At 59.3% G+C, this 26,809-nt stretch overlaps 3 protein-coding genes across 5 annotated transcripts; 2 read left to right on the top strand and 1 right to left on the bottom strand.

Moving 5' to 3' along the window:
• The first annotated feature begins 3,933 nt into the window (after positions 1–3,933).
• Positions 3,934–5,666, top strand: CDK2AP2 (cyclin dependent kinase 2 associated protein 2). Of its 2 annotated transcripts, none has more exons than XM_008709081.2 (4): positions 3,934–4,158; positions 4,467–4,567; positions 4,655–4,787; positions 5,154–5,666. In XM_008709081.2, exons 1-4 carry the CDS (start codon positions 4,077–4,079, stop codon positions 5,219–5,221), a joined length of 384 nt encoding a protein of 127 aa, XP_008707303.1. In that variant the 5' UTR covers positions 3,934–4,076; the 3' UTR covers positions 5,222–5,666. The 2 variants fall into 2 exon arrangements, with proteins under 2 accessions (XP_008707303.1, XP_040495464.1); XM_040639530.1 differs by having other exon boundaries at positions 4,155–4,300.
• A 1,206-nt stretch (positions 5,667–6,872) lies between these two features.
• On the top strand, positions 6,873–20,040 carry PITPNM1 (phosphatidylinositol transfer protein membrane associated 1). Its single transcript, XM_040639529.1, has 24 exons — positions 6,873–7,043; positions 8,005–8,123; positions 9,573–9,787; positions 9,874–9,995; positions 10,194–10,418; positions 11,901–12,227; positions 12,304–12,399; positions 12,482–12,589; positions 13,288–13,349; positions 13,441–13,691; positions 13,961–14,150; positions 14,251–14,358; positions 14,606–14,763; positions 14,849–15,054; positions 15,510–15,680; positions 16,309–16,473; positions 16,711–16,859; positions 16,970–17,080; positions 17,504–17,620; positions 17,797–17,945; positions 18,035–18,184; positions 18,264–18,447; positions 18,749–18,877; positions 19,529–20,040. Exons 2-24 carry the CDS (start codon positions 8,046–8,048, stop codon positions 19,790–19,792), a joined length of 3,735 nt encoding a protein of 1,244 aa, XP_040495463.1. The 5' UTR covers positions 6,873–7,043; positions 8,005–8,045; the 3' UTR covers positions 19,793–20,040.
• An 838-nt stretch (positions 20,041–20,878) lies between these two features.
• Positions 20,879–26,098, bottom strand: LOC103679518 (aryl hydrocarbon receptor interacting protein). 2 transcript variants are annotated; one of them, XM_040639523.1, is made up of 6 exons: positions 25,894–26,098; positions 23,621–23,800; positions 22,231–22,419; positions 21,678–21,854; positions 21,460–21,593; positions 20,879–21,194 (listed from the first exon to the last, which is right to left on the bottom strand). In XM_040639523.1, exons 1-6 carry the CDS (start codon positions 25,990–25,992, stop codon positions 21,122–21,124), a joined length of 852 nt encoding a protein of 283 aa, XP_040495457.1. In that variant the 5' UTR covers positions 25,993–26,098; the 3' UTR covers positions 20,879–21,121. The 2 variants fall into 2 exon arrangements, with proteins under 2 accessions (XP_040495457.1, XP_008707302.1); XM_008709080.2 differs by having other exon boundaries at positions 21,452–21,593; positions 25,894–26,087.
• Positions 26,099–26,809: the final 711 nt, after the last annotated feature.

The raw sequence follows: 26,809 nt of genomic DNA, 5'->3' as shown, positions 1-26,809 counted from the left end.
AGCTGATGGTGTAAGCTCTAGTCTGAGGGCAGAGGACTGATGTCCTAGCTCAACAGTGGGGCAGGTGAAGTTCCCTCCTACTCAGCCTTTTGGTTCCGTTCGGGTCTTCAACTGATTGGATAAGGCCCACCCACCGTGGAAGGGCCATCTTTACTCTGTCTGCCAATCCAGTGGATGATGATTGCACCGGAGACACCCTCACGCACACACCCAAAATCATGTTTGACTAAATACCTGGGCACTGGGGACCCAGGCAAGCTGACACTGAAAATTAACCATCACACACTATCAATACCTCACATTAGAATGGTACCTTTGTCACAATTAATGAACTAACACTGACACACTGTTACTAACTCAAGTCCACATTCTATGCAGATTTCATCATCTGTTCCCCGATTATCCTTCTGCTGTTCCAGAATAGCATCCGGGACCCCACATTACATTAGGCATCATGTCTCCTCACACTCCTCTTGGTTGTGATACTTTCTCAGACTTCCCTTGTTTTCTTATCATCTTGGCAGTTTTAAGGATGACTGGTATTTTACAGAACGTCCCTAAACTGGGATTTGTCTGATGTTTCTCTCATTAGTCTGGTATTATGGGTTGGCAGGAGGAAGGCCACAGAGGTCAAGCGCCCTTCTCATCCCATCGGATCAAGGGTGTGTACTATCAACATGACATCACTACTGATGTCGACCTTGATCACCTGGCTTGAGGTGGTGCTTGTCAGGTTGCTACACTATAAAATTACTTTTCTTCTTTCTCCCGTTATGTCCTACACTCTCTGGAAGAAAGTCACTATGTACAGCCCACACTGAAGGGGTGAGGAGTTATAATCCACCTTATTAAGGGCAAAGTATCTACATAAACTTCTTGGAATTCTTCTATAGAGATTTGTCTCTTCTCCCCCTTTATTCAAGTGTGTGTGTGTGTGTGTGTGTGTGTGTGTGTGTGTATAACGGTATGGGCTCATAGATATTTATTTCGTACAAGTTATAATCCAATACTTTTTTATTATTTTCTTCATATCACTCCAGCTTTGGCCACTGGGAGCCCTTCAGCTGGCTCCTGTGTCCCTTTGGCATATACCCATCATGGTGACACTTGGGTTGTGGGGTGTGGTGGATTTGGGGTTTGTTTTTTGTTTTTTTAGCATTTTCTCACGTCGTGCCACTATAAGATGTTCCAGGATTATCTTGTGTATTTCCTGCCGCAGTCTTAAAATTAGCCATTTCTCCAAGGAACTCTGGTTCATTTCATTGGAGAATGCCTTCAGAAACCAAGATCTGGGTGCTAGGTTGCTCCTAGGCCCTCTCAGCAGATAGAGGAAATATGTACGTAATCTGTGTGCGTACATTTTTAAAATATTTCTGTATGTAACTGACTGTATCTATATTGAGCTAAATAAGGGTTCATACTGATGTCTCCAATTCCAACCCATTATCACACGGATCATACTAGCCTCCTCCCCTTGCTTACCTGTCACTTCTTATTCCAACAATGAGAATGCCTCCATCCTAATTGACTGAATTTTCAATTCCGGTGTGCGTGTGCAGTGGTTTCAGAACTGTTAACCCATTCTGCCACAGGAAACCACTTCATCGACTAGAGTGCATGCTTACTTGCAGTTCCTTTGCATTCGTTGCTACAGACTCCACTCATTTCCAGATTAGCACCTTATTCCCCCACCCCCTCAGTGAGGCTGTCTCATTCATTTACGACACAACTGGATTCTTTTGTCACGTTCTGCATTCAATCCTGGGATCCCCTCACCCCCCTCAATGTTTTTTTTTTTTATTTTGCATACACCAAAATTTACTGTTTATGACAAATGCTTAATATATTGTATTTACCATTACAGTGTCATACAAAATAGTTCCACTGCCTTAAAAAAAAAAAAAATCCCTGGGGCGCCTGGGTAGCGCAGTCATTAAGGGTCTGCCTTCAGCTCAGGGCGTGATCCCGGCGTTCCCCGATCGAGTCCCACATCGGGCTCCTCCGCTGGGAGCCTGCTTCTTCCTCTCCCACTCCCCTGCTGTGTTCCCTCTCTCGCTGGCTGTCTCTATGTCATATAAATAAATAAAATCTTAAAAAAAAAAATCCCGTTACACCCATTTAATTCTACCCTTCACCACCCTGGCAACCAGTAATTTGTTTACCTTTTGTATACGTCTGTCTTTCCCGGAATGTCATACAATTGGAATCATACAGCATGTGGCTTTTTCAGACTAGCTTCTTTCACTTAGCAAAATGCCTCTCTGTGTCTTTTCAAGGCTAGATAGGTGATTTCCTTCCATTGCTGAATAAATAGTCCATTTTATGGATATATCACAGTTTATTTGTTCATTCACCAACTGAATGCCACCTCCTCTGGGAAGACTCCTGGGATGTCACCAAGCAGGTTCCTTCCTCTAAGTTCCAATGCCTCCTGTACCAGTCTCCACACTGTCTTACCGTACAGTGTGTCTTTGCTTTCCGGTCTTTCTCTCCTTGAGACTAGGAGCTCCTTGAGGACAGAAGCCAAGGCCAGTTTATTTCCATATCATCAGTGTCAGCACAAGGCCTGGGATGGAGGCTGGAGTCTGAAAATGTCTGTTACGGACGCCTGGGTGGTTCAGTCAGTTAAGCGTCTGCCTTCAGCTCAGCTCATGATCCCAGGACCCGCATTGGGCTTCCTGCTCAACGGGGAGTCTGCTTCTCCCTCTCCCTCTGCTCCTTCCTCCTGCCTATGATCTTGCTCTGTCTCTCTCAAATAAATAAAATAAAATATTTTTAAAAAGGAAGGAAGGAATAAAATGTTTGTTGGATGAATTAATGAATGAATGTCCTGGAGATGAGGAAAATCTACACACCTGGGCCAGAGAAGTTTTGAGAAGTAGCCTGGGAGAAAGGGTTAGTGTTTGGAGGAGAGTCGAAGATCTAGGGTTGTGAGGAATGAGATTTGAGGGGAGGGGTCTGGATGGAGAAATGGACAGAAAAGAGGACAATGAAACAAGCTCCTTATGAATATTCATTTAACCACACAACAACCCTGTAAGATAGGTACTATTAACGTCCACATCTTAAAGATGGGGAAACCCAAGCTTATTGAGGTGAGAAACTTGCCCAAGGAGAAATCGCTGGTGGGGGTGGTGTGAGATTCGAACCATCAGCCTAACTCCAGTCCGTGCTCTCACCCACGATCAGTCTGGTACCGGCCCGGCGAGCGGCGAGTATTCAACGCAGGTGAACTGTTTCCGCTGTTGTATGAAGCACAGGCGCGGAGTCTTGGGGGACAGGTTGAGGGGTCTTTGAGGTCGCCTTCGGACTTAACACCAGCCTGGACCGGAGGACGAGGCAAGCGGGAAGAGGTGCGGCTGTAGCGTTGGTAAAGGACCCGTTGCCATAGGAACAAACGAGGGCTTTACGAGAGCGCATGCGCAGACCGGGGAACGGGTGTTGAACCGGCAAAAGGTGACGTAAAAGCGCACGGGGTGAGACGCAGGGCTCCGAACGTCAAAGCCCTGCGTCCTCCGGCACTCAGGGCTGTGCAAAGGCGCGCTCGGTAGTGGCGGCGGCAGCGACAGCAGGCCTAGCTGGACCGACACCAGGGGGTGCGAAGCTGACGTGCAAACCAGCGCGAGTGAAGCGCGAGGGCGGCGCCGGCACCGGGAAGACCCCTCCGCGCGAACCACGGCCGACCAGACCCTGGTCCCGGCTTCCGAGGCCCCGCCTCCTGAGCCTTGGGACTAATCGGATTGAGAGCGCGCCGGCCCGGACCGCGAACTCGCCAATTGCGTAGGGCGTCAGCTACCGCCCAATCCGGAGCAGACAGGTGCGAGGTCCGAAAGGCGGAGACCAATCAGCAGCGGTTGCGGCCTGTTGGGGTCGGTCTCGACCAATGAGGAGGCCCGAGTGACATCCTCGCGCACCAATCGGGAGTGAGAGAGCATTCGTGCCTGCCCGCCCTTCCGGCCTGAGCTCTATTTACCAGGGGCGTGCGGCCGGTTTACCAATCAGAGCGCGGCTGAGTGGCTAAGCAGCCAACCCCGGAGGAGCGGCCGGCCGGCGTCCGCCGCACCCAAGAGTTGGGGATGTCCTACAAACCCATCGCCCCCGCCCCCAGCAGCACCCCCGGCTCCAGCACCCCTGGGCCCGGCACCCCGGTACCTACAGGTGAGGATCCAGCTCTACCCCTGCTCGCCTGTCCGGGTGGTCGAGGTCTCGAAGAGAAGACGGCCTGAGTTCTGCAACACTGGGCCTGCCGCCTACCCTCGCTGAGCCTCAGTTTGCTGGCCTGTGAAGTGGGCGTGGTCACGTAAGGGCTAGTTGGTGGAGCTCAGGGGGTGGGGTTTGTCCCTGAAGTTGAGCGCCTGGAGTGAAGCATCCCTTTGGAGGGAATCGGGAGAATCCGGTCGGGGGTTTGGAACGCTGGGAGGAGGCGTCCCGGCCCCGCGTTGACCTCTTACTCGCGCATGTTGCAGCCGGAAGTGTCCCATCGCCATCGGGCTCGGTGCCGGGAGCCGCTGCCCCTTTCAGACCCCTGTTTAACGACTTTGGACCGCCCTCCATGGGCTATGTGCAGGTGAGTGGGGACGACGGATTGCCTATGGATGGGGGCTGGAGGTCCCCTCATGGCCTGAGCTCATTGCCCTGTCCTCTTTTGACATAGGCGATGAAGCCACCCGGAGCCCAGGGCTCCCAGAGCACCTACACGGACCTGCTGTCGGTCATAGAGGAGATGGGCAAAGAGATCCGGCCTACCTATGCTGGCAGCAAGAGCGCCATGGAGCGCCTGAAGAGAGGTAAGTGAGGCCTCCACCCTCCCTGTGCAGGAGGCTAACACTGGACAATCCTTCCTTAGGAAAGGAAGGACATCTGGTGGCCCCTTGAGCCAAGCCTAGACAAGGGCCGGTGTCACTGTCCAGAGAGTTGTTTTGAGTTGAACTGAAATTGAGCCAGTTTTCGGGGAAGGACCAGGGCATTTGTCTTTCAGCAGGGCAAATTTGAGGATTAGCCAAACTGCTAATCTCATTAGACCCCTCATTAGATTATAGTCCTGGTCCCTTTCATTGAAAGGAAAGGGGGTGGGGAGGGAGGGGTCTTCCTCTGGAGGGTGGAGGCAGGGCTGTGGAGGGTCGCTGTATGTTACTTGCCCATCCCCACCTCAGGCATCATCCATGCCCGGGCCCTAGTCAGAGAGTGCCTGGCAGAAACAGAGCGGAACGCCCGCACGTAACAGGACGCAACTCCGCCATCGGGTCTGGACCTTTCCTGGCCACTGCAGAGCACCTGCTTCTCCCTGGCCTTCACCCCGAGTTGCACTTCCCAACCTGGGCTTCCTGTCCTGTGTCCCTTGGTGGGTGCCCTCCAGGAACCAGGGGGCGGCTCTCACTCCAGTCGACAGCACTGACTGGGACTCTTTCAAGAGTTAGCAGCGAGGTCACTGTGAGTCCCACCCATGACCTGCCAACAGTGTTGATCCAACTGGAGCTTGCTCCTTTCTGCGGCCCCCACCACTCAGCACTTACCCAGGACTTTTCACCACTTTTCCCAGACTCCTCCCCTAGCAGGGCCTCCGAAGGCCTGTCACCTCCCTGCCTTGTCTCCTGGGCCATAGCGACTCTTTTTTCAGTGTCTTTTGCTAAATATGCCCTTTTTGTATAAATAAAAGATAATTTGGAGTTGTTCTCTCACCTCTTAATCTTTCTGAGTGTGGTACTTCTGCTAAGCCAGGAAAAAATTGGGAAGGGGGAGACTCGGGGAGGGAAAAGGGGGTGGTGCAGTGGTGGGAGAGAGGGCCACTGAGGCTGGTCCTGCCTGGCCCCTGCTGTCCATTGACTTGGATGGGAACCCTGCCCTTCTCCAGCCCTCAGCCTTCCCGGTTTTAAGTAGTGGAGAGGGTTGAGCTCCAGTAGCTGAGAGCCCTACCCTCCTGCATGTGGTGCCACCAGGGGGCAGCGCAAGGCCTTAGCAGCCTCCAGAGCTGGAGGGCACTGTGGCCAGCCTGGGCCTAGAGGGTTCTTTCTCTGGGTTGGCAGTCATGCCTGGAAGGATGGAAATCTCAGTTCATGTAAGCCAGGCCCCACATCCTTAATGCCCTAACATCTTAAACTCCAAAACACCCCTGGGAGGCTCTGAATACATCCTGACTCCTCAAAGGAGAGGGAGCACTGCTGCTTCCTTCTCCCCAGCACCTGGGAAGCAGAGCCAAGGGTAGAGGACTGGCTTCCAACAGGGGTGTGACCCAGCTCGGTGCTGCCATCCACTGTCCCAGTACCTTCTGGTTGGCTGGGTGTGGTCCCATGAGCCCAGCCCTCAGGTGTCTCAGCCTTTGCCCAGGGTCTGGCTGGCCAGACTTGTGGACCCGGAAGGCATCAGTGGGGAAAGCCATGGGGCCCCATTCAGGGGCTAGACCAAGGATTCCGAGTGACTTCAGCCCTCTGCCTGAATGTGTAGCTGAATGACCCTAGAGGCCTGGGGCACTGGAACCCCAGCCCCTCAGAAAAGGCAAGCCCTAGACCAGCGGCTTCTCTCCAGACTTTGCGGACTGAGACATTTCCCCTACCCTAGGTCACAGGTTCGAGGGCTGGGGAGAATGGGGATGGAGTCCTGCCATATTTCCATGGCACCCAGGAGGGCTGGGCCAGGGTGGAGATAGGAACCATAAGTGCTTAGGGGATCCCAAAGTGCATAGAGGGAGTAAAAGCGGCAGCCTTTGGAGAACTGCCTCTTCCCCGGCCGCCTTGGGGAAGGAAGGCAGGGGCCGCCCTCCTCCGCCGAGGGCGGGGCTACCGGGACCCCACCGGAATGGGGAGGGCCAGCCGGGCCCAGGAAAGGGGCGGGGCGGCCGCAGTGACGCGGCGGGCGGCGGGGAGGGCCGGCAGGGGCGCCGGCGGGCGGACCCGGAGGAAGGTCGGGGCCATGGGCCCGCGCTGCGCCTCCAGAGGGTCCGGCCACTGCTGGAACCCGAGGCTGGGGCTGGGGGCGTTCCGGGCTCCGACCCACGGCCCGTCCGCCCCCGCCCGTACTGGGTGAGGGGTGCCCGCCCTAAACTAGAGGTGAGCCGGGACGTTGGCGGGCGGGCCAAGAGCACGGCGGGGGACGGGGACGCCGGGGAGCAGAGGGAAGTGGGGACAATGGGGCCTCTTGCCTGTTCGCTGGGTGCTAAGTGGGGAGGTGGGAGGGGTGCCTGCAGCGGAACCGGGGCGCAGGTGGGCGGAGCGGGTCTCCCGGGGTGGGGGCCCGTGGGATACCCAGTGGAGCCACTCTTGCCTCAGCCCGAAGAGGGGTCAAACCCCAGGAAGGATGATGGGGTGGCTGCATAGACGAGTGCCGGGGGTCCAGAAAGGATGCTCAGGAGGGGGAGTCGAGGACTGGGCTGCGGGCCAGAACAGGGAAGGCAGGTCTGGGGGCCGGAGGGGTTAGTTATGTGGTCCTGGAAGGTAGGTTCGGGTGCGGGGGGTGGGGAACAGTGACAGACGCTCAGAGGAGAGGCGCACGGAGCTGCTCTGTGGAGAGACACCCTGTGGGACAAGGTTCTAAGTGGATGTCTGGGAGTGGGGGACAGGTGATCCCACCGAGTAGGGGAAACGGGGTGCAGGGGGCCGGCCCCAAGGGGCTGGTTGTGGAAGGCGGACCAGGAGGGAGGGGACCGGGGCTCCTGGGGGCGGGTCCCCGAGGGATTTTGAGGGGGCTTAGGACAGCAGCGGCTGGAGAGGCGAAGGTGGCCCGTTAGCCCTCCGGCCCGAGCTCGCCGCTCCGGGGGGCCCGCGTCAGCGCGCGGTTGCCATGGCGACGGGCGGGCGGGGGACTGGGGCTGCGCGGAAAGGAGGTCAGCGCTCAGCCTCGCTGCGGCTCGCGGCCCTCGGCGGCGCTGGCGGCAGCGCCGGGCTCGCCTCTGCCTCCCCGGTGGCGGGCCCAGGCATGGGGTCCGGCGGCCCGAGCCCTCCGGCCGGCGCGCAGGGCTCGGGGCCGCGCGCCGCCGCCCCGCACTGACTGCCGCGCCGTGCCCTGCGCCAGGCGGAGCGGAGGCCGCGCGCGGCCGGCCGAGCACCTTCAGGATGCTCATCAAGGAGTACCACATTCTGCTGCCCATGAGCCTGGATGAGTACCAGGTGGCCCAGCTCTACATGATCCAGGTGAGGGCGGTGGGAAGCAGAAGACCAAGGGGCCACACTTCGTGATGGGGTAATGGCAGGAGCGCGCAGGCCGCACCTGGGACAAGGAGCTGGGACCAGCTCAACCCCCATCAGCCCAGCTCTGGGGCTTGGAAGGACTCAGAGCCTAGGGGAGGGCAGAGAAGTCCCCCTTCCAATGCGGGGGGGAGGGGGGTTGGGGGTGGCTATGGGGAAAAGGGCAGAAGGGCCTGGTGGTGCCGCCCCATCCCCCAAGTGCTTGGCCCCTGGTTGATGCCCAGCCCACTTCTGATCTCCTTTAATCCTCCTTAGAATTGTAACCCCTTGCAGAAGGGAGAGGAGTGTATGAGGAGGCAAGAGTGAGAGGCAGGGAGCCGGGAGGGGTGCTAGCTGGTAGAGAAGACTGGAAGGGCCCCCCAGAGGGTGCACCATCCTGAAAACCCCGGGTCGTCAGGGAGATGGGAATGAGGACCCGACCCCAAAACTGTGACAGAGAGGGACAACAGAGACCCAAGAGGGTAAGGTGGGGTCCAGGCTTGGGAAGAATGCAGCGAGGCCACCTCTCAGGGAGGGAAAACTGTTCAGAGCCTCAGGGAGGCCTGTGTTCCCCATGAGGGTTAGTGTCTGAAGAGACAAGAGGGCCAGGATCTGTCCTCAGGGGGTTGAGTGGGTCAAGTTCAGGCTCCAGAACTGCAAAAGGGCAGGATCTGAGTGCTCTCAAGCTACAAGGGGTGTGGCAGGAGCTGGTATTGGGGTCCCAGAGAGGGAGGGGACTGGGGTCAAGTTCTCAGGTTTTACTGTCCTCGATTCTTCCAGCCCACCCTTCCAGGCCTTCTTGCTGCCCCTGGAGCACACGAGGCACATTCCCATCGCAGGAGCTTGCATTGGCATCCCCTCTGCCTTGAATAGTTCCCCCCAGCCCACGTCTGCACTCCACATCTACCCTCCCCCACTTGAAGTCATATTCACACTGTGGTCATGTTTTCTTCTCAATGAGGCTTTCCCTGACCATCCTGTCATAATCGTAATCCCAGCCCAATATCCCTGACCCTAGCCTACACTTTCTTCTTCCCATAACACTTACCACTTCTAACATACCATGTCATTTGCTTCTGTTAAGTCCCTTCCTCCACTGGAACTGAAGTCCCACAGGGCAGGCAGGGGTCTTTGTTTTGTTCATCAACAGGAGGTCCCAATTAATATAATCCCAATATGCCTGAAACAGAGCAGACAATAAGTACGTGAATGAGTGCTGGGTTGCAAGCCCTATGGAGGGCTGAACAGCAGCTGTGTTCCCAATCCCAGGGAGCTGCAGGGCACCAGGGTCGGGTTTCAGGGAGGTGGAAAGGCTGGGGCTAGGGCTCTAGCACTATGCAGGGGGCCAGGCTGAGCTGGGGACCCCAGGAGCTCAGCTGGAGCTGAGCTGCCCTTTCTGCTCTGCCCGGGGTGCAGAAAAAGAGTCGGGAGGAGTCGAGCGGTGAGGGCAGTGGTGTGGAGATCCTGGCCAACCGGCCCTACACGGATGGACCCGGCGGCAGCGGGCAGTATACACACAAGGTGTACCACGTGGGCTCCCACATCCCAGGCTGGTTCCGGGCACTGCTGCCCAAGGCTGCCCTGCAGGTGGAAGAGGAATCCTGGAATGCCTATCCCTACACCCGAACACGGTGAGTGGTCGGGGGCGGGCCTGGGGCGACAAGGAGAACAGCCCTGGTGGGCACAGTAATGATCCTCACCCCTGCCCTGTGTCCAGGTACACCTGCCCCTTTGTGGAGAAATTCTCCATTGAAATAGAGACGTATTACCTGCCTGATGGGGGGCAGCAGCCGAATGTCTTCAACCTGAGTGGAGCTGAGAGGAGACAGCGCATCCTGGGTGAGGCCCAGGGCCAGTGAGGGGACCCCAGAGCCTCAGGCCACCTGCCACCTCAGTGGGCAGCCTCTGACAAGTCACAGGCTCTCCTAGCCTCGGCTTCCTGGCGGTGGGAGGCTGCCCTCCCAGTCCCAAGGCAGAGAAGGGGTGGCGGGGAGGGATGGGGCTGGTGTGGCTCAGTGCCGCTGGAACCCCCCTCAGACACCATCGACATCGTGCGGGATGCAGTGGCCCCAGGAGAATACAAAGCGGAAGAGGACCCCCGGCTGTACCGCTCGGCCAAGACTGGCCGAGGACCACTGGCTGATGACTGGGCGCGCACAGCGGCCCAAACAGGGCCCCTCATGTGTGCCTATAAGCTGTGCAAGGTCGAGTTCCGTTACTGGGGCATGCAGGCCAAGATCGAGCAGTTCATCCATGACGTCGGTGAGCACCCAGCCACAGGAGGTCCCCTTGAGCCGGCAGGCACCAGGCCCCCTGTGTTTGAGCCAGGGATGCTCCCAGGCTACTGGGGACGCAGAAGCATAAAGCCTTCATTTCCACGTGATATGGCCCTGAGGCAGGGGGGAGCAGCACAGCCCAGATGGGGGTTGGGGCCTCGCCTTGAGGCATAGGTAAGAGTCAGGATGGTAAGAAGTGGGGGAGATAATCTCTGAGGTCCAGGCGGGCTCTGACATTCAGAGATGCTGCTGTTCATCCATTAAGCTTCCAGGATTCTCCAACGTTCTGTGGGTGCAGGGAGACTTAGAAACTCTCAAAAGGGTCAGCAGCCCTAACCGGCAACACACTAGGAAGTACAGCCTAAGGCTGGGACTCTGCCCTCATTCTGCTGGGGTCCCTCCCACTCCCAGCTCCCATGGCCCCGTGCTCTGGCCCCGGTTTCCAGGAGTCCTGTTGCTAACCCCACAGTGCCTGCAGCTCAGCCCTGCCCCGTCCCCCAGCTCTGAGGGTGGGCCGCCTGCTGGTAGAAGAACAATCCTCAGACGGGCGGTGTGCAGGGGCCTGGGCACCACGGGACCTCCAGTGAGCCGCTTCCCATCTCCGCACCCTGGTTTTCCCTTCTATGAACGAGCAGGAGGCTGGGCCAGGTGTTAAGAGCTAATCCTGACTGAGCATTCACAACATGTAAGGTGCTTCGCTAATCACTTTTCCTGCAAGGGTTCCTTTAACACCCATGACACCCCTGCACGGTAAGAACCGCTATTCCCATTTTACAGACCAGATGAGGAAATTTAGCTTAGAGAGCAATGTAGGCTCCTTGTCTTGCATTTGTAAAAATACCAGAAGGCACGAATAAGAAAATGAAATCACTCACACATAATTGCTGGTGAGATTCTGATATAGTTCCTTCCAGAAGTTTATAATTATAATCCAACCATTATTAGTTTATTTCCTAGATATTGAAGTTTCTAACTTTATTCCTCTGCTTCCGATGACAATATCCCAGAATGGGTATCATCTTTCGCTACAAACTTCATTAAGTGCCAACACTTCCATTAACTATTAACACCTTCATTAACTATCAACAATTTCATTAACTGTTAATGCCTAATTGTTAACTCCTCTGAAGAAGTCAGCAGGAAGCTAGTGAGAAAGATAACAAGAAGCCACGGTCCCAGCTTCCCAGGGTGTCGCCATTGGGTTTGTGCGCAGAGTTGGGGTGTCCAGAGGGATAAAAGAGGCAGGGACGGAGGGAGGGAGATGGAGCAGGAAGACAAATGCCCCAGTTTCTATTCCCATCTCCCGGATGGCACTTGCCCTGCCCTACTTTAGGGCTCCGGGTGGCTCGTGTGGCCAGGGGAGCCATCACCCAGTGTAGAGGCCTGGGCCTGCGGCTGCCCCGTGACAGTAGCAGGGAAACTCAGACTGGGGGGGGGGGGCATGGTTCTGATGCCTGGGCACCTGCAGGTCTGCGTCGGGTGATGCTACGGGCCCACCGCCAGGCTTGGTGCTGGCAGGATGAATGGACAGAGCTGAGCATGGCTGACATCCGGGCACTGGAGGAAGAGACCGCCCGCATGTTGGCACAGCGCATGGCCAAGTGCAACACAGGCAGTGAGGGGCCGGAGGCCCAGGCCCCCGGGAAGCCTAGTGTTGAGGCCCGGGCCGTGGCCAGCCACGCTGGCACCCCCGATGGGCCTGAGGCCTCCTCCGGCCCCGACGCCTCACCTGATGCCAGTTTCGGCAAGCAGTGGTCCTCGTCCTCCCGTTCCTCCTACTCATCCCAGCACGGAGGTGAGGCTGGGGCACAGGGGCAGGAGGGAGCCCCCTCAGGCTGGATGCCCGGGCTGAGGGGGATGTGGCCCTGCAGGGGGCGTGTCTCCGCAGAGCTTGTCTGAATGGCGCATGCAGAACATCGCCCGAGACTCTGAGAACAGCTCCGAGGATGAGTTCTTTGACGCCCACGGTCAGCACCACAGCCCTGCTGGGGGTGGGGGTATCCCACAGCAGCTCCCACGGCCCCATGACACAGCCCCTCGTCCTTTCAGAAGGCTTCTCGGACAGTGACGAGGTCTTCCCCAAGGAGATGACCAAGTGGAACTCCAACGACTTCATTGACGCCTTTGCCTCGCCCGTGGAGGCCGAGGGGACGCCAGGTAAAGACTGCCAGCCACCAGCGCCCTGTGTGCTGTAGGTGCTCAGACACCCACTCAGTCCTAAGCTTAATGGAGTCCTAAATCGAATGTCCATCCAGAAAGGGTGCTCATTAAACATGCAGATGAGTAGTGAGTGGGTGAGGGGAGGACAGATGGCCGGTTAGAGTGTTTTCCAAGTTCAGACATAGCCCCAAACACGAAGGAATTAATTTGGGAGTCCAGGGAGGCTTCACATGGGAGGTGACGTCTAAGCGGGATTCTGAAGGACTGGACTAGCTCTGTCCAACAGAACTTTCTGCGATGATGGAAAGGTTCTAGCTACTGGCCATGTGTGGTTTCCAAGCACTCGAAATGTGGCCAGTGTGAGTGAGGAGCTGAATTTTGTACTGTATTGCGTTTTAATTTATTTCAGTTTAAATAGGCACATGTGGCTAGTGGTTACACATTGGACAGGGCAGGATCAGAGGGAATTTTCCAGGCAAACAGGCATTGTGGGGAGAGGCGTCCCTAACAGCAGCGGGACCGGCATGTGCGAAGGCTCAGAAATGTGAAATGACCCATGAGAGCCTGATGAGGAAGGACAGAGGAGGTGGGGAGTCCCTCGGGCAGACAGCAGAGCAGGGGTATCTGAAATACCAGCTGAGGGGAACCCCACAGGCCCCTCAGCCTCCTTCACTGGCTTCCCCCTGTCCTTTTAGACCCTGGAACCGAGGCCACCAAAGACATTGGGGATGGGGCCCGAGCACCCAGGGACTCAGAGGTGAGTATGGTCAGTACCCCACACCTGCAGTTCTGCCCCCCGCCAGGCAGGCTACCGCTCTGACACCCTGGTACCCCACTGTGCCCCACAGGGCCCAGATGGAGCCGGGGAGCTGGGGGCCGAGGCCTGCGCAGTCCACGCCCTCTTCCTCATCCTGCACAGCGGCAACATCCTGGACTCGGGCCCCGGAGATGCCAACTCCAAGCAGGCAGACGTGCAGACCCTGAGCCTGGCCTTTGAGGCTGTCACACGAATACACTTCCCTGAGGCCTTGGGCCACGTGGCACTGCGTCTGGTGCCCTGCCCGCCCATCTGTGCTGCTGCCTATGCCCTTGTCTCCAAGTACTGGTCAGGGCTGGGAGGGTGGGCATCTTCAGGGGCAGATAGCTTGGGGCTCCAGGGACCAAAGAGACCCCATGAGGAAAGGGGGAGGAGGCCAGGGAGCCAGGCACCTGGGCCAGTCACCCACCCAGCTGGACCCCAGTTTCAATCAAGGGCTCCATCACAAAGGCCCCATGGTGCTAGGACTTGCCAACAGGCAAAGGGGACTTGGAGGGGGCAGCAGAGGGGCTGGAGGCCCTCCCACCCACCGGCCACACCTCCTCCTACAGCCTGAGCCCCTACAGCCATGATGGTGACAGCCTGTCGCGCTCCCAGGACCACATTCCACTGGCTGCCCTGCCGCTGCTGGCCACCTCGTCCTCCCGGTACCAAGGCGCCGTGGCCACTGTCATTGCCCGCACCAACCAGGCCTACGCTGCCTTCCTGCGCTCATCCGAGGGTGCTGGCTTCTGCGGGCAGGTCAGGGGTTAGGGATGTTCCAGAGAAGCTGGCCGCTAGAGCCCCCCTTCTGCCTGCCTCTGCCACAGCCCCTCCTGATGGCTCCACTCTCCCCACCCAGGTGGTGCTGATTGGAGACGGCGTCGGCGGCATCCTGGGCTTCGATGCGCTCTGTCACAGCGCCAGCGCGGGCACGGGGAGCCGGGGCAGCAGCCGCCGAGGGAGCATGGTCAGTGTGGCCGAACCCTGCGTCCTCAGGAGGGGGGTGTCTCTCCAGCTCTAGGTCTCTGTCCCCTGCAATACGACTTCTCTTCAGGCAGCTCCCCTGCTGCCTCGTGCTGCCCCCTCTTGGACTCTGCCCAGAGTTCTTTCCTTGAGTCCCTGCCCAACCCCCAGGCCTCTTTCCTCGCTTCCAAATAAGTAGAAATCGAATCGTCTCCAATCCTAAGGATATTTTTGTCCCCTATTTTGTCTAGAACAATGAGCTGCTCTCCCCGGAGGTCGGCCCAGTGCGGGACCCCCTGGCAGACGGGGTGGAGGGGTTGGGCCGGGCCAGCCCAGAACCCTCAGTCCTGCCTGCCCAGCGCACCCCCAGCGACATGATCAGTCCTGAGTCCGAGGGTGCTCAGAACAGGTGACATTTCTGCCCCGTAACCCACGCCCTGGGCTTGTGTTGGGCTGTGGAGGCAGCAGCACTGAGCACCCCTCTCCCCCCACAGCCTGCAGGCAGCCCCCCCAACCACCTCCTCCGGGGAGCCCAGGCGGGCAAGCACAGCCTCCTGCCCACCTGCTGCCGCTTCTGAGGCTCCCGATGGCCCCACCAGTGCTGCCCGCCTTGACTTCAAGGTCTCCGGCTTCTTCCTCTTTGGCTCCCCGCTGGGCCTGGTGCTGGCTTTGCGCAAAACCGTGATGCCCACCTTGGAGGGTGAGCCCTCAGGGTGGGGCGGGAGCCAGCCCTTTTCCTTCGTCTGCTCCTCCCTAGCTCTTTGGTCCCCCACGAGATGCTGGCATTATTGCCATACCCCACTGCACAAACTAAGATGCTGGCTAGAGAAGGGGAACCTGAGGCCCAGAAAGAAGGGACTTGCCAAGATCAAGTTTCCCAAAGTGCGCCAGGAGGAACTCAGGCCATACGCGATGCTCCGCTTGAGAAGGGGTCTGACAGGCAGAGGAAATACTTCATCCTGAATCACATCAGCGGATGAAGGGTCTGATCTCTTCTTAGCTGAGACACCTGTCTCACTTTCCCGGGACCCTGGGGAGTGCAGTTTGGGAAGTGCTGGCTCAGGGTCACACAGCCTGTCAGGTGCTGCTTCCGACACCCCCACCTCCCAGCATGCCCAGCTGAACCTCCTCCTTCCTTTATCTTCTGGGTTCCAGTGGCCCAAATGCGACCAGCCTGTGAGCAGATCTACAACCTCTTCCACGCCGCCGACCCCTGCGCCTCCCGCCTTGAGCCCTTGCTGGCCCCCAAGTTCCAAGCTATCGCCCCACTGGCCGTGCCCCGCTACCAGAAGTTCCCCCTGGGAGACGGCTCATCCCTGCTGTTGGGTATGCCCCCAACCAAGATAAAGGGGAGAAGGAGAAGGGCAGCAGCCAGGAGGGATGGGAATGGGCTTCCCTCACCCAAGAAGACATGAGCTGGTTCCTACATCGTTGATGACCTCTCATGTCACCAATCCCAAGACCACGGAGCCCTACCCTGGCCCTTTGTGAGGATCCCCAAGGCCCTCTGATGGCTGGGCTAGAGAGAGGAGCCAGTGGCACTGGGGTGCTGATGTCTGGGAAGAGCCACAATGTGGGGGACTGCTGTAACTGTGTGGAGGGGTGCACGGCATATGCACTTGTGTTCATGTATCAATATGGGGCATGTACCCGTATGCATGCAAGTGGGTACCCATTTGGCCTCATGAGACGAGTGGGCCTGTGTTGGAGCGGTGGTAGCAGGCATTCTGGCAGGAACAGTGGGCTGTCAGCGTGAGCTAAGAGGAGGGAATGCCCCCTACCCTTCATCTGCACACTTCATGTGGGGCACTTCAGCCTCGGTCAAGACCTGACCGGGGAGGGCTGGCAGGGGAGATGGGAGGTGCAGGGGCCAAGCTGTCTCGGAGGCCCCAGGTGAGAAGACAGGAGGGCAGCCTGGCTCAGACTGCCGCTCAGGTTGCCCCACCTCCCCCAGCTGACACTCTGCAGACACACTCAGGCCTCTTTCTGGAAGAGCTGGAGATGTTGGTGCCCTCAACACCCACCTCCGCCAGCGGTGCCTTCTGGAAGGGCAGTGAGTTAGGCACCGATCCACCGGCCCAGCCAGCTGCCCCCAGCACCACCAGTGAGGTGGTTAAGAGTAAGTCAACCAGCCACCCGGCCTGGGGAGGGGACACTTATTCTACCTCCCAAAGCGCAGCTGAAACACCCTTCCCCCCAGCATTTGCTCTGGGAGGAGAGGGCCCCAGCACCCAACCTTGAATTTGGCAAAGAGCAGGCCTGTCAGAAAGGAGGGAGGAAAGAGCACCCAGGGGCCAGACACGTGGGCACGAGGTGGGAGGCCACCCCTGACTCACTGCCCAACGTGGCCGTGCAGTCCTGGAGCGCTGGTGGGGGACCAAGCGGATTGACTACTCGCTCTACTGCCCCGAGGCACTCACCGCCTTCCCCACCGTCACGCTGCCCCACCTCTTCCACGCCAGCTACTGGGAATCGGCTGATGTGGTGGCCTTCATCCTGCGCCAGGTGGGCTCGGGGATACGTCTGGGAGATGAGAACTGGACAAGGGATGGGGAGCCGCGGGCCAGGGGAGGCGCGGCCCCAGGTTCCTCGTTCACGTGGCCTCACGTGCACAGGTGATCGAGAAGGAGCAGCCACAGCTGACGGAGTGCGAGGAGCCGTCCATCTACAGCCCGGCCTTCCCCAGAGAGAAGTGGCAGCGCAAACGCACGCAAGTCAAGATCCGGGTATGTGCCCTACCCCTCGCGCCCTCAGGAGCGAGACCCTGGCCTCTTTCCCCACCATCCCCGCCCTGAACTACTTTTCCGGGACTTCCCAGGCGCCGCCCCCGCCCCCTGCCCCCTATAGTCCTGGCCCCGCCTCCTCGAGCCTCGGCCCCGCCCCTGGGAACCAGGAAACTCCTCCCCTTCCACGGCTAATTCGGACGTCGGATCCTCGCTCTCCGCACAGAGCCTCACCCTCTGAATCCTTCCTGTCATGACTCCATGCCCTGGGAGCCGCAGTTTACACGCACCTCCGACCTCAGGTCGGGTCGGCAAAGCGCCCACCACTTGGGCGTCGCCCCTGTCTGGGCACGGGTCCCCCACAACAGACCCTCCCGCATCCCTGTCCCCGCCGGGCTGCGGGCTCACGCCGTCTCCTCCCGCCAGAACGTCACTTCCAACCACCGGGCAAGCGACACGGTTGTGTGCGAGGGCCGCCCCCAGGTGCTGAACGGGCGCTTCATGTACGGGCCCCTGGATGTGGTCACGCTCACTGGAGAGAAGGTCAGGACCCGGCGGCCTTGGCCCCGGGTACACCCGCCCCCCTCGAGCTGACCTCGCGCCCACGGGAACTCGATCCCTCCACCCCCGACGACAGCCTGCCCAGACCCTCCTCCACTCAGTGTCCGGGGGTGCACGGGTCTCCGCCCCATGGGCCTCTCGCCCGCTCTCCCCACCAGGTGGACGTCTACATCATGACGCAGCCGCTGTCGGGCAAGTGGATCCACTTCGGCACTGAGGTCACCAACAGCTCCGGCCGCCTCACCTTCCCGGTGCCCCTCGAGCGCGCGCTGGGCATCGGCGTCTACCCGGTGCGCATGGTGGTCAGGTGAGCGCCGGGCAGGCCGGGCTTCCGTGGGCCGGGACTCTGCCGGGCCTTGCTTGCCCCGTGCCACTCATGCCGTCCATGGGTCGCAGGGGCGACCACACGTACGCCGAGTGCTGCCTGACTGTGGTGGCCCGTGGCACCGAGGCCGTGGTCTTCAGCATCGACGGCTCCTTCACCGCCAGCGTCTCCATCATGGGCAGCGACCCGAAGGTGCGCGCCGGCGCCGTGGACGTGGTCAGGTAGGAGCGGCGCCACCCCACTCGCCCCAGTGACTGGCCCCACCCCCGGCGATGGAGCTGACCGCAGTCCACTCCGCAGGCACTGGCAGGACGCCGGCTACCTGATCGTGTACGTAACGGGCCGGCCGGATATGCAGAAGCACCGCGTGGTGGCCTGGCTGTCGCAGCACAACTTTCCTCACGGCGTCGTCTCCTTCTGCGATGGCCTCACCCACGACCCACTGCGCCAGAAAGCGATGTTTCTGCAGAGCCTGGTCCAGGAGGTGAGGCTGGGGAGGGGGAGCCCCCTCCTGGGGCTGTAGGACCCGCGGAGGCCCACGTGGTCCCACCCCCATGGGCCCCGGACCCTAACTGGCAGGAGAGGCCCCCATGGCCCTGCCCCAGTCCTCCCGACCAACTCCAGCTCCTGGGGACCTGGTGACTGGACGTTGTGGCCCCGCCTCCATCCGATGAGCCCCGCCCCCGAAACCCTCTGACCTGGGATGCCCAGCAGACCCACCCCGGTCTCTTGGAACTACCCAACCCTCGTCCCCTAGGATGGCTGACTGGCCTCTCCTGCCACAGGTAGAACTGAACATCGTGGCCGGCTATGGGTCCCCCAAAGACGTGGCCGTATATGCGGCACTGGGCCTGCCCCCGAGCCAGACCTACATCGTGGGCCGAGCGGTGCGGAAGCTGCAAGCTCAGTGCCAGGTGAGGGCAGAGTGAAGGCGGGGACTGGGAGGTGGCCAGAGAGCCCGAGCCTGGGTCTGAGGCCATGAGGACCACCTGTGTTCAGAAGCACCCAGGGGATGGCTATAAAAAGGCCAGCTGGCCTCGGGGAACTGGGCTCCTCCTAGGATAGGGTCCTGAACAGTTTGGAGCTGCTGGGCAGGCCGGGATTGGTAACAGAGGCGGGAGCGTGCTCGAGACGCTGAGTGCGCATTGCATTCCGCTCTGGCCTGGCCCTGGGCATGGACCTTGAGCTTTCTGAGCCCCGACTTCCTGTCTATAGAACGGAAATGATGAACTGGCACCAGGCTCCACAGCTCTCGTGAACATCACATAACATGCACAGGGCTGGGAACAAAGCAAGTGCTTACAGGATGTTAGTTCCTGTTCTTTCCCGCCAAGCCCTCGGGAAGCTGAAGCCCAGAGAGGCGCAGAGCAAGGAGTAAAGCCAGGGTGCTCTGGCTCCCAATCTGGGGTTCCTCTCCGCTGAGAGAAGGCTCCAGGTCAGGCTGTGCCGGGCCCGAAACGCTGTCAGCACTGCCCAGGAGCCTGGGGCGGGGGAGGTCGACAGGTGAGGGCCGCGCGTGGGCCTGAGATCGGGCATGCCCTCATCCCTGCCCATTCTGCCCACAGTTCCTGTCAGACGGCTACGTGGCCCACCTGGGCCAGCTGGAGGCAGGCGCCCACCCTCACGCCCCCGCGGGACCCTCCAGGGCTGCCCTGGCCAAGAGCAGCTACAGCGGGGCCAGCCCTGTGGACTTCCTCCGCAAGCAGAGCCAGCTGCTTCGCTCCAGGGGCCCCAGTCAGGTGGAGCGTGAGGGCCCAGGGACACCGCCCACCACCCTGGCCCGAGGCAAGGCCCGGAGCATCAGCCTCAAGTTGGACAGTGAAGAGTGAGGCCCACACTGTGGCCGGCCCTGAGTTATTTATTCATGTACGCGAGGGGCCCAAGTGGCACATGCGGGCGGCTGGGGGCCCAGACCTCTGGCCCCCAACCCCACACCCTGCATCTTTGTCTGCCCCTCCGTGTTGCTTCCCCTTCATGTCAGGGGCACCTAGCCTCGGTGGGGGGAGGAGGGAGCGGCAAGGGCCCAGAGGCTTTTCCAGTGTGTGTAAATCCATGAAAATAAACCACCTGTAACCCACCTGACTGCCCACCTGCCTGGCACCACAGGGCTACCGCGCCCAGTTTCCAGTGTGATGGGGACACTGAAGGGCAGAGGGGGCCAGGATGCACCCTGGGTCATAGCATGAGTTAGAGGCAAGGCCAGGATGGGGACCCGGGACTCGGAGGTTCTCATGGAGGGCTCTGTCCTCCCTTCTACCCGAGGCCTCCTCCTGAAGAGTCAGCCCACCCCACCCCACCCTCCCCACCCGCGTCAGCCCTGCAGTTCGCAAGGGCTTCTGACTGAAACCTGCCTCCCGAAGCTGGGGCCAGAAGACCACAGGACCAGAGGCTCGAGGGGAGAGCTACACTGGGGGCGTGGGGCGCATCTCACTCAGGCCCTCCTGGCTGTGCCTTTGTCTCCCCCTGAAGACTGAAGGCTCCCAGGCGCCTCGGCCCTGGGCAGCAAAAACACTTCCTTTGTGACAGACATCCTCCTCATCTCTGTTGGGGACACTGAGGCGCAGAGAGGTCTTGGAGCTGGTAAATGGAAAGCTGGGATTAGAACCCCAATCCTTGGGGCGCCTGGGTGGCACAGCGGTTAAGCGTCTGCCTTCGGCTCAGGGCGTGATCCCGGCGTTATGGGATCGAGCCCCACATCAGGCTCCTCTGCTATGAGCCTGCTTCTTCCTCTCCCACTCCCCCTGCTTGTGTTCCCTCTCTCACTGGCTGTCTCTATCTCTGTCGAATAAATAAATTAAAAAAAAAAAAAAAATTCTTTAGAACCCCAATCCTTGCCTCCCCAAACCACCCCAGTACGAGGAAATTCGAGGTGATAACCCCGGCTCCCCCCAATGGATCAGCTCAGCAGGCGCAGGGAGAGATAAATACGGCCTTTATATACAGAGAAGCATGACGTCACGGGGGCAGGGGTGCCGGCGGCAGCAGCAGTGGGCTGGGCAGGGCGGGCAGGGCCGGCAGGGCCCTATCAGTGGGAGAAGATGCCCCGGAAGCGAGCCTTGTCCTCTTCGTCCTTCTGCCGGATCCGTGCCTCCAGGGTCCGCAGCTCCCGGCTCACGATGGGCGCCAGGGCGGGGTCCAGCTCCAGCACCTTGGCAAAGTCAGCCTGGGCCTCCTGGGCATTCCACACGGCCGCGTGCGCCTTGCCCCGCTTGAAGTAGGCCTTGACGTTGTCTGCAGGGGTACCGGCGTGGGGGGAGACAAGTCAGCTGCCCGGCCTGACTACTGGCACTGCGGCCCCCTCCTGGTCAGAGCCCTCCCACCCCGAGGATGCCAAGCACACCCCGAACCCCATGCCACCCTTCATACGTCACCGGCACCACGGAGCCCACGGCCCCGGCTGCGGGGAGGACATCTGTTCGGGCTCGTGTCGGGGTCAGGACAGGGCTGCCGTCAGAGGCTGCGCGGCGCAGCCCGCGCCCGGTGCTCACCGTCGTACTTGTTGAGGATGGAGGAGCAGTGGTCCAGCACCTCGTAGTACTCCCGGGCCACCAGCTTGCACTGACAATAGTTGAGCAGCAGCGGGGTGATCTGCTGGTCCAGCTGGATCCAGTCCGGGGAGCCGGGCTGCTCCTGGGGGCAGGGAGAGGGCAGAAGCTGCTGAGAGCTGGCTCCCTTGGCTCCCCCTCACCCCTGCACCACCGCTCCGGGCCGCACCTTCATCTGCAGGTTCTTGAGGCAGGCGATGGCGTCGTAGTACTTGGCGGCGGCCTCCTTCACGTGGCCCTCGCGGTACAGCCTGTTGCCCTCCTGGTGAATGACCGGCACTGCCTTCACCTTCTCCTCGTCCGTCATCGCCCAGGGGTCCTGCTGGTACGTGCCAGGGTTCTCCACCTGCCAGAGCACGGGCCATGCCACGGTGAGGCTCCAGGGGGGCGGCCTCTGGGCAGGCCAGGCCTCTGCGCGTGGGCCCCAGGAGCAGGACCACTTGTTCGCTCACTGGCCATTCAACAAACATTCAAGTGGGACCTCCTACCAGCCAGCGCAACGCCGGCTTCCAGGAACAACGCAGCAAGGGAGACGGTGAGAAGCCCCCCCTCGGGAGCGCTGTGGAGGCAGAGGGACCCCAGGGGGGAGAGCCATGGGGACTGCCGGGGTCCCGCCAGGCGTTCTTGTACCTGCCCTGTCCCGACCCCCGCAACAGTCCACCCCCCGAGCCCACAGCCCCGGGCGGGCAGGCAGGACCAGGTCCCGCCAAGAGGCCCCTCACCTTAAGCATCTCAATGTCGAAGATGAGAGGCTGGGGGTTCTGCTGCAGGGCGTCCAGGTCGGCGTGGCCCAGGGAACTGTGCTCGTGCATCTGGGCGATGCCACAGCAGTGCCGCTGGCCCTCCAGAGGGTCCTTGCCAGCTGCGATGTTGCGCAAACTCTTGGCCACCAGCGGGTACAGGACCACATGCTGCAGAAAGGCGAGTGGGCACCAGGGGCTCTGTCAGCGTCGGCTTGCCTGGGCACGAGGCCCGAGAGGCCCAGCCACCGGCCCCATCAGCAGCTGAGAAAGGACACGGAAGCCCAGAGAGGGGTGGCAACCGGCGCAGGCCCCACCCTGTTAAAACGCAGGAGGGATCCCAGCCTTCTGTTCTGGCGAAGTCCCCGGCTCCTGCCACACTCTCTGGCCACCAGACCACGCACCCCTCCCACGCCCGACACAAACACACTCTCACTGTCAACCCATCTCCCCCGCCCTTGCAAGCTCACTGGGATTCTTGCCTCTTCCTCCTCCTCCCAGAGGTGCGGCCCACAAGCGGGGCTTCCCACCATTTCTCGGGTCCCTCCCTCCACACTGTACTCAGCATCTCTTCCTTCTCTCCCACCCCAGCCCGCCCCATTCAGGGCCTATCTCCTGTCTGGGCCCAAGGTAGCAACTCCAAGCCCTTGGCAGAGACCTCCAGGCATAGAGGACCTAGCCTTTGACCTTTCACTAGGAACAGCTGCTGAGATGGTAGGAACCGGACTACCCCCACCGCAGTCCGACCAGCTCTGCTCACTGCCCCTACTGTCTATATGGGGGCAGATTGCTGGAGTGACGTCTATGCAGCCAGCAGACATGTCCTAAGTCTTGGTGCTGGACATTTTGAGCTAAAGGTAAACAGTCCAGTCCCTGTTCTACAGTAGCTGAGACCCAGGGAGAGGACCAGATCCTGGCCATGCAGGGCATGAAGGGTTAAAGGATCCAGAGGAGGGTTTCAAGCCAGCCACCAGCAGTCGGGGAGGGCTTCCTGGAGATAGTGATCCCAGGAATTCACTTTGAAGTATGAGGGAGGATCTTGGCCAAGAAGGGGATGGAAAGGAAAGGCAGGTAGGTGAATGGGAGGGGAAGACTGGCAGGAGTCAGACTCTGCAGGGCTGTGTGAGTCTGAGAGCGACTAGGGGCCAGAGAGGATTAAAGACACAGTTGTGCAAGTCGTTTCCTTTCAAGAACTAGTCCCCTGGCTGCCATCTGGCTAATGAAGAGAAGGCAGAAGAGGCCAGGACCCCAGTGCCCTGTTGGTGTGGCGCCCTGGAGGGAGTTGGTGGTGGCCTAGCTAGGGCACAGGCCCTGGGATGGAGAACAGAGAACAGCCGGACAGACACTACAGGCCGTGTGGGATGCCAGGTACCTTGACATCGCAGCAGAACTGGGCGATCTCCCCCTCACGCATGGTGCACACGATGGTCTCCCACACGGGCAGCTTGAACTTCTTGCCAATAATGAGCTCCATGGGCTTGCCACGCACCCGGCTGTCATCCAGCACGGCACCCTCCTTGTCGCTGTGCAGAGTCCGGTAGTGGAACGTGGCCTGCGGGCCACATATGGGATAAGGCAAGGGCACCAACTCTCACCAAGCCCCCACGGACAAGCCCAGCTCCTAGCCTGCAGATAGCACAGGGCACAGGACTCGGCCAAGGTCACCACCTGACCTCTACCCCACCACCCAGAGGAGGAAACTAAGTCACAGAGAGGGAAGTAAGGGGCCCAAGTCACACGGTTAGGGGGTGGACAGGCTGGGATGGGATCCCAAGCACTCTGGCGCCAAATGTTCTTTCAACAAATATTTACTGAGCACGTATTATGTGCCTGAGCTCTGTGCTAGACACAGCAGTAAACAGAGACAAAGTCTCTGCGCCCATGGAGTTCACCGGACCTTCTGGTGGAAGGAGATGAGGCTGAAACACAACAGTGTACTGTGTACAGTGGCGCAAAGGGCTACGGATCAGAAAACAAAGTGCAGCAGAGTAAGACAGGGCGAATTCACACGCGGGAGGCAGGCACTCTCTGAGGAGGCCACATTCAAGCAGAGACCTGAAGAGAGCACGAGAGAAAGCACGCCAGGACAGATGCTGGGGTAGGAAAATGGTGTGACCCTTCTAGGCCAAGAGAACAGCAGGGAGATTGCGGGGTGTGTTCAAGAAGCATCAAGGCCAGTGTGGCAGCAGCTGAGTGAACGACGGGGGGGTGCACTTGTGGGAGAGGTCCAGGCATGGAGGGTTTTTTAGGGATGAGCCTGGGGGAGATCATCTGCGGGTAAGTGCAGAAAGAAGAGATCTGAAGACTGAACCCTTGGCAGGATATAGGTAGAGGAGCCCACGCTCTTGTCCACCACACCAGACCGTACCCCTGAACTCCATTTCCGAATCAGTGAAGTGGAGGCACCCCCAGTACCCGTCTCACACGGTGGGAATGAAAGGAAATAAACCTGTGTGGTATTTAGCACGGGGCTCACTGTGAGCACTCAGTCTGTGCTGGGAATTGTTATTTGGTATTACCTGTCCCTGGTTTTTGGTGCCACTGTTCACATATCTTCACTATCCTTACAATGTCTCTTCTTCTGGCGTCTGTTCCATCCAAGATCTCCGTTGCCAAGACCTTCTTCAAGGCCATCAACCCCCGCAGCCCATGGGGACACCCACCCACACCCACACCTCTTCTCTTCAGTCTGGAAGGATCCCTCTTCATATAACTGATCACCAGAAGGATGCAGCTTCCCTCTGCTCTCAGGACACTCACACTGGGCCAGCCTAGGATCTTTACCTGCCTAACCCGGGCCTAGCGCTGCTCAAGGACAATGTGTTCATTCAAAGACGCTCTTACTTTTGGTGTTCAGTCTAGGCCAGGATCTTTGGTCATTCGTTCAATACGCATGCTCTGTGTGACGCTCGGCGGGGCCCAGGGGCTGCCCCTGGAAAGCTCCCGACTCTACAGACAAGAGGCAACTGGGAAAGGCACTCCAGGAGGAGGGAACTGCATGAGCAGAATCGGGGAAGCCTGGAGTCATGGGTTGTTTGGGGAGGGGGCCTGAAATGGCCTGGATATACAAAGGAGGAAGGTAGTAGGCCCTTTAATTTCCCAGCTCTTATCTGTCCTGAGCAACATCACCTAGAGCGGTCCAAAACTCTGCCGAAGAGTTCCAGTCTGGCAGACCTGACCTCCGGACATATTCAATGGGTTTGCACGCTCCCGGGCCTCACTTTTCCCATCTAAACAATGCGAGCTGGTCTAAGGGTTTTCAGAAGGCCCTCCTATCTATAAAAGAACTTGAACCTTGCAACCCAGAGGCCCCGGGCCTCCTCCCCAGTCCCGGGGCACCTCCCAGGTCCCAGGTATCCTGCTCCGGGTCTCCTCCACTGAAGCCAAACCCCCTCAACCTTCTTATGATGACTGACGGCCTCCCCGACCAATGCGGCCACACCGCCAAGCCACGGGGCGAGGCAGACGTATCTAAATTCACCCCCTACTTAAATTCAGACCAACCAGCCTCGAGCTCGGCATGTGAGCAGTAGGGTCACCGGCCGCTGCTATCTGGGCATGCGCAACCTCTCGCCTAAGGCCTCCTCCCGCCTCGCATGCGCACCGCGCCGCAGAAGGGTTGAGGGGAGGGGGCTACGCACGAACCTTGGTTCCATCCTGAAAGTCAGGGAGCTCTCCTCGGCCCTCCTGTATCACACGCTTTTGGATCCCGTCCTCCCGGAGTCTTGCGATGATATCCGCCATCCTTCTTCCCCGCTTCTCTCTTTCGGTAACTTCCGGACTCCTTCGGCAGCTTCCGGACCTGCTTCGGCAACTTCTAGAGCTTCGGCAACTTCCGAGATGGCGCCATTTTGGCTGAGGGCAGACGTCAAAAAGGGACTAAACGTAGAGACGGACTGTGATTGGTTCTCTGAGCAGCGGCCGAGAACGCGGGCCTGACCAGCGAGGCCCCGGGGCCTGTCAGAGAGGCGGGGCCACGGTCTGCCGGGCGGGACCGGGCAGGACGGGGCGGGGCGTCCGTAGCGATCGCGTCCTTGAATGGATTTGGACTGGCCGTCCCACGTGGTTGTGTGCCCCCACCCAACCCGTTTAAAGTTGTAGTACCGTAATAGCATGACAGGGCTCGGAGAATGCGGGGGACCCCATCCGTAACGCCGCGCCCTAAAGCTACTATTATTGTGTATCCCTTTCTGGCCTTTAATTTTCTTTTAGCACCATAGTGACTTTTGCGTCCTGGGTTTTTCTCTTAAAAAAAAAAAAAAAAAAAGCCCAGATAAGTGAAAAGACCAGGAGTAAGAGGGAGGGGAAGGAGGATTTCAGTATTCCTGTATGTACAGAAAGAGACTGAGAGCCCTTCGTGGGGTCAGGAGTGAGTGAGTCGTCCCCTGAATCCAGCGTCAGGCACGCAGGAGGTGCATAAATATTAGGAAACACATGACTGATAGAAGTGAGGTACTTCGAGGACTAAAACAAGGTTTTTCTTGGCCTCTGGAAACTAGCTGTGAGCAATAGCGGTAGGAACCTTCACCCAACGTAAAGGATTCCGTACTCCAGTAAGGGG

The sequence above is a fragment of the Ursus maritimus genome, unplaced genomic scaffold, assembly GCF_017311325.1.
Source record: "Ursus maritimus isolate PB19 unplaced genomic scaffold, ASM1731132v1 scaffold_23, whole genome shotgun sequence".
NCBI lineage: Eukaryota > Metazoa > Chordata > Mammalia > Carnivora > Ursidae > Ursus > Ursus maritimus.
Note: the sequence above shows the minus strand (reverse complement) of the source record. Positions and strands in the feature narration are given on the sequence as shown.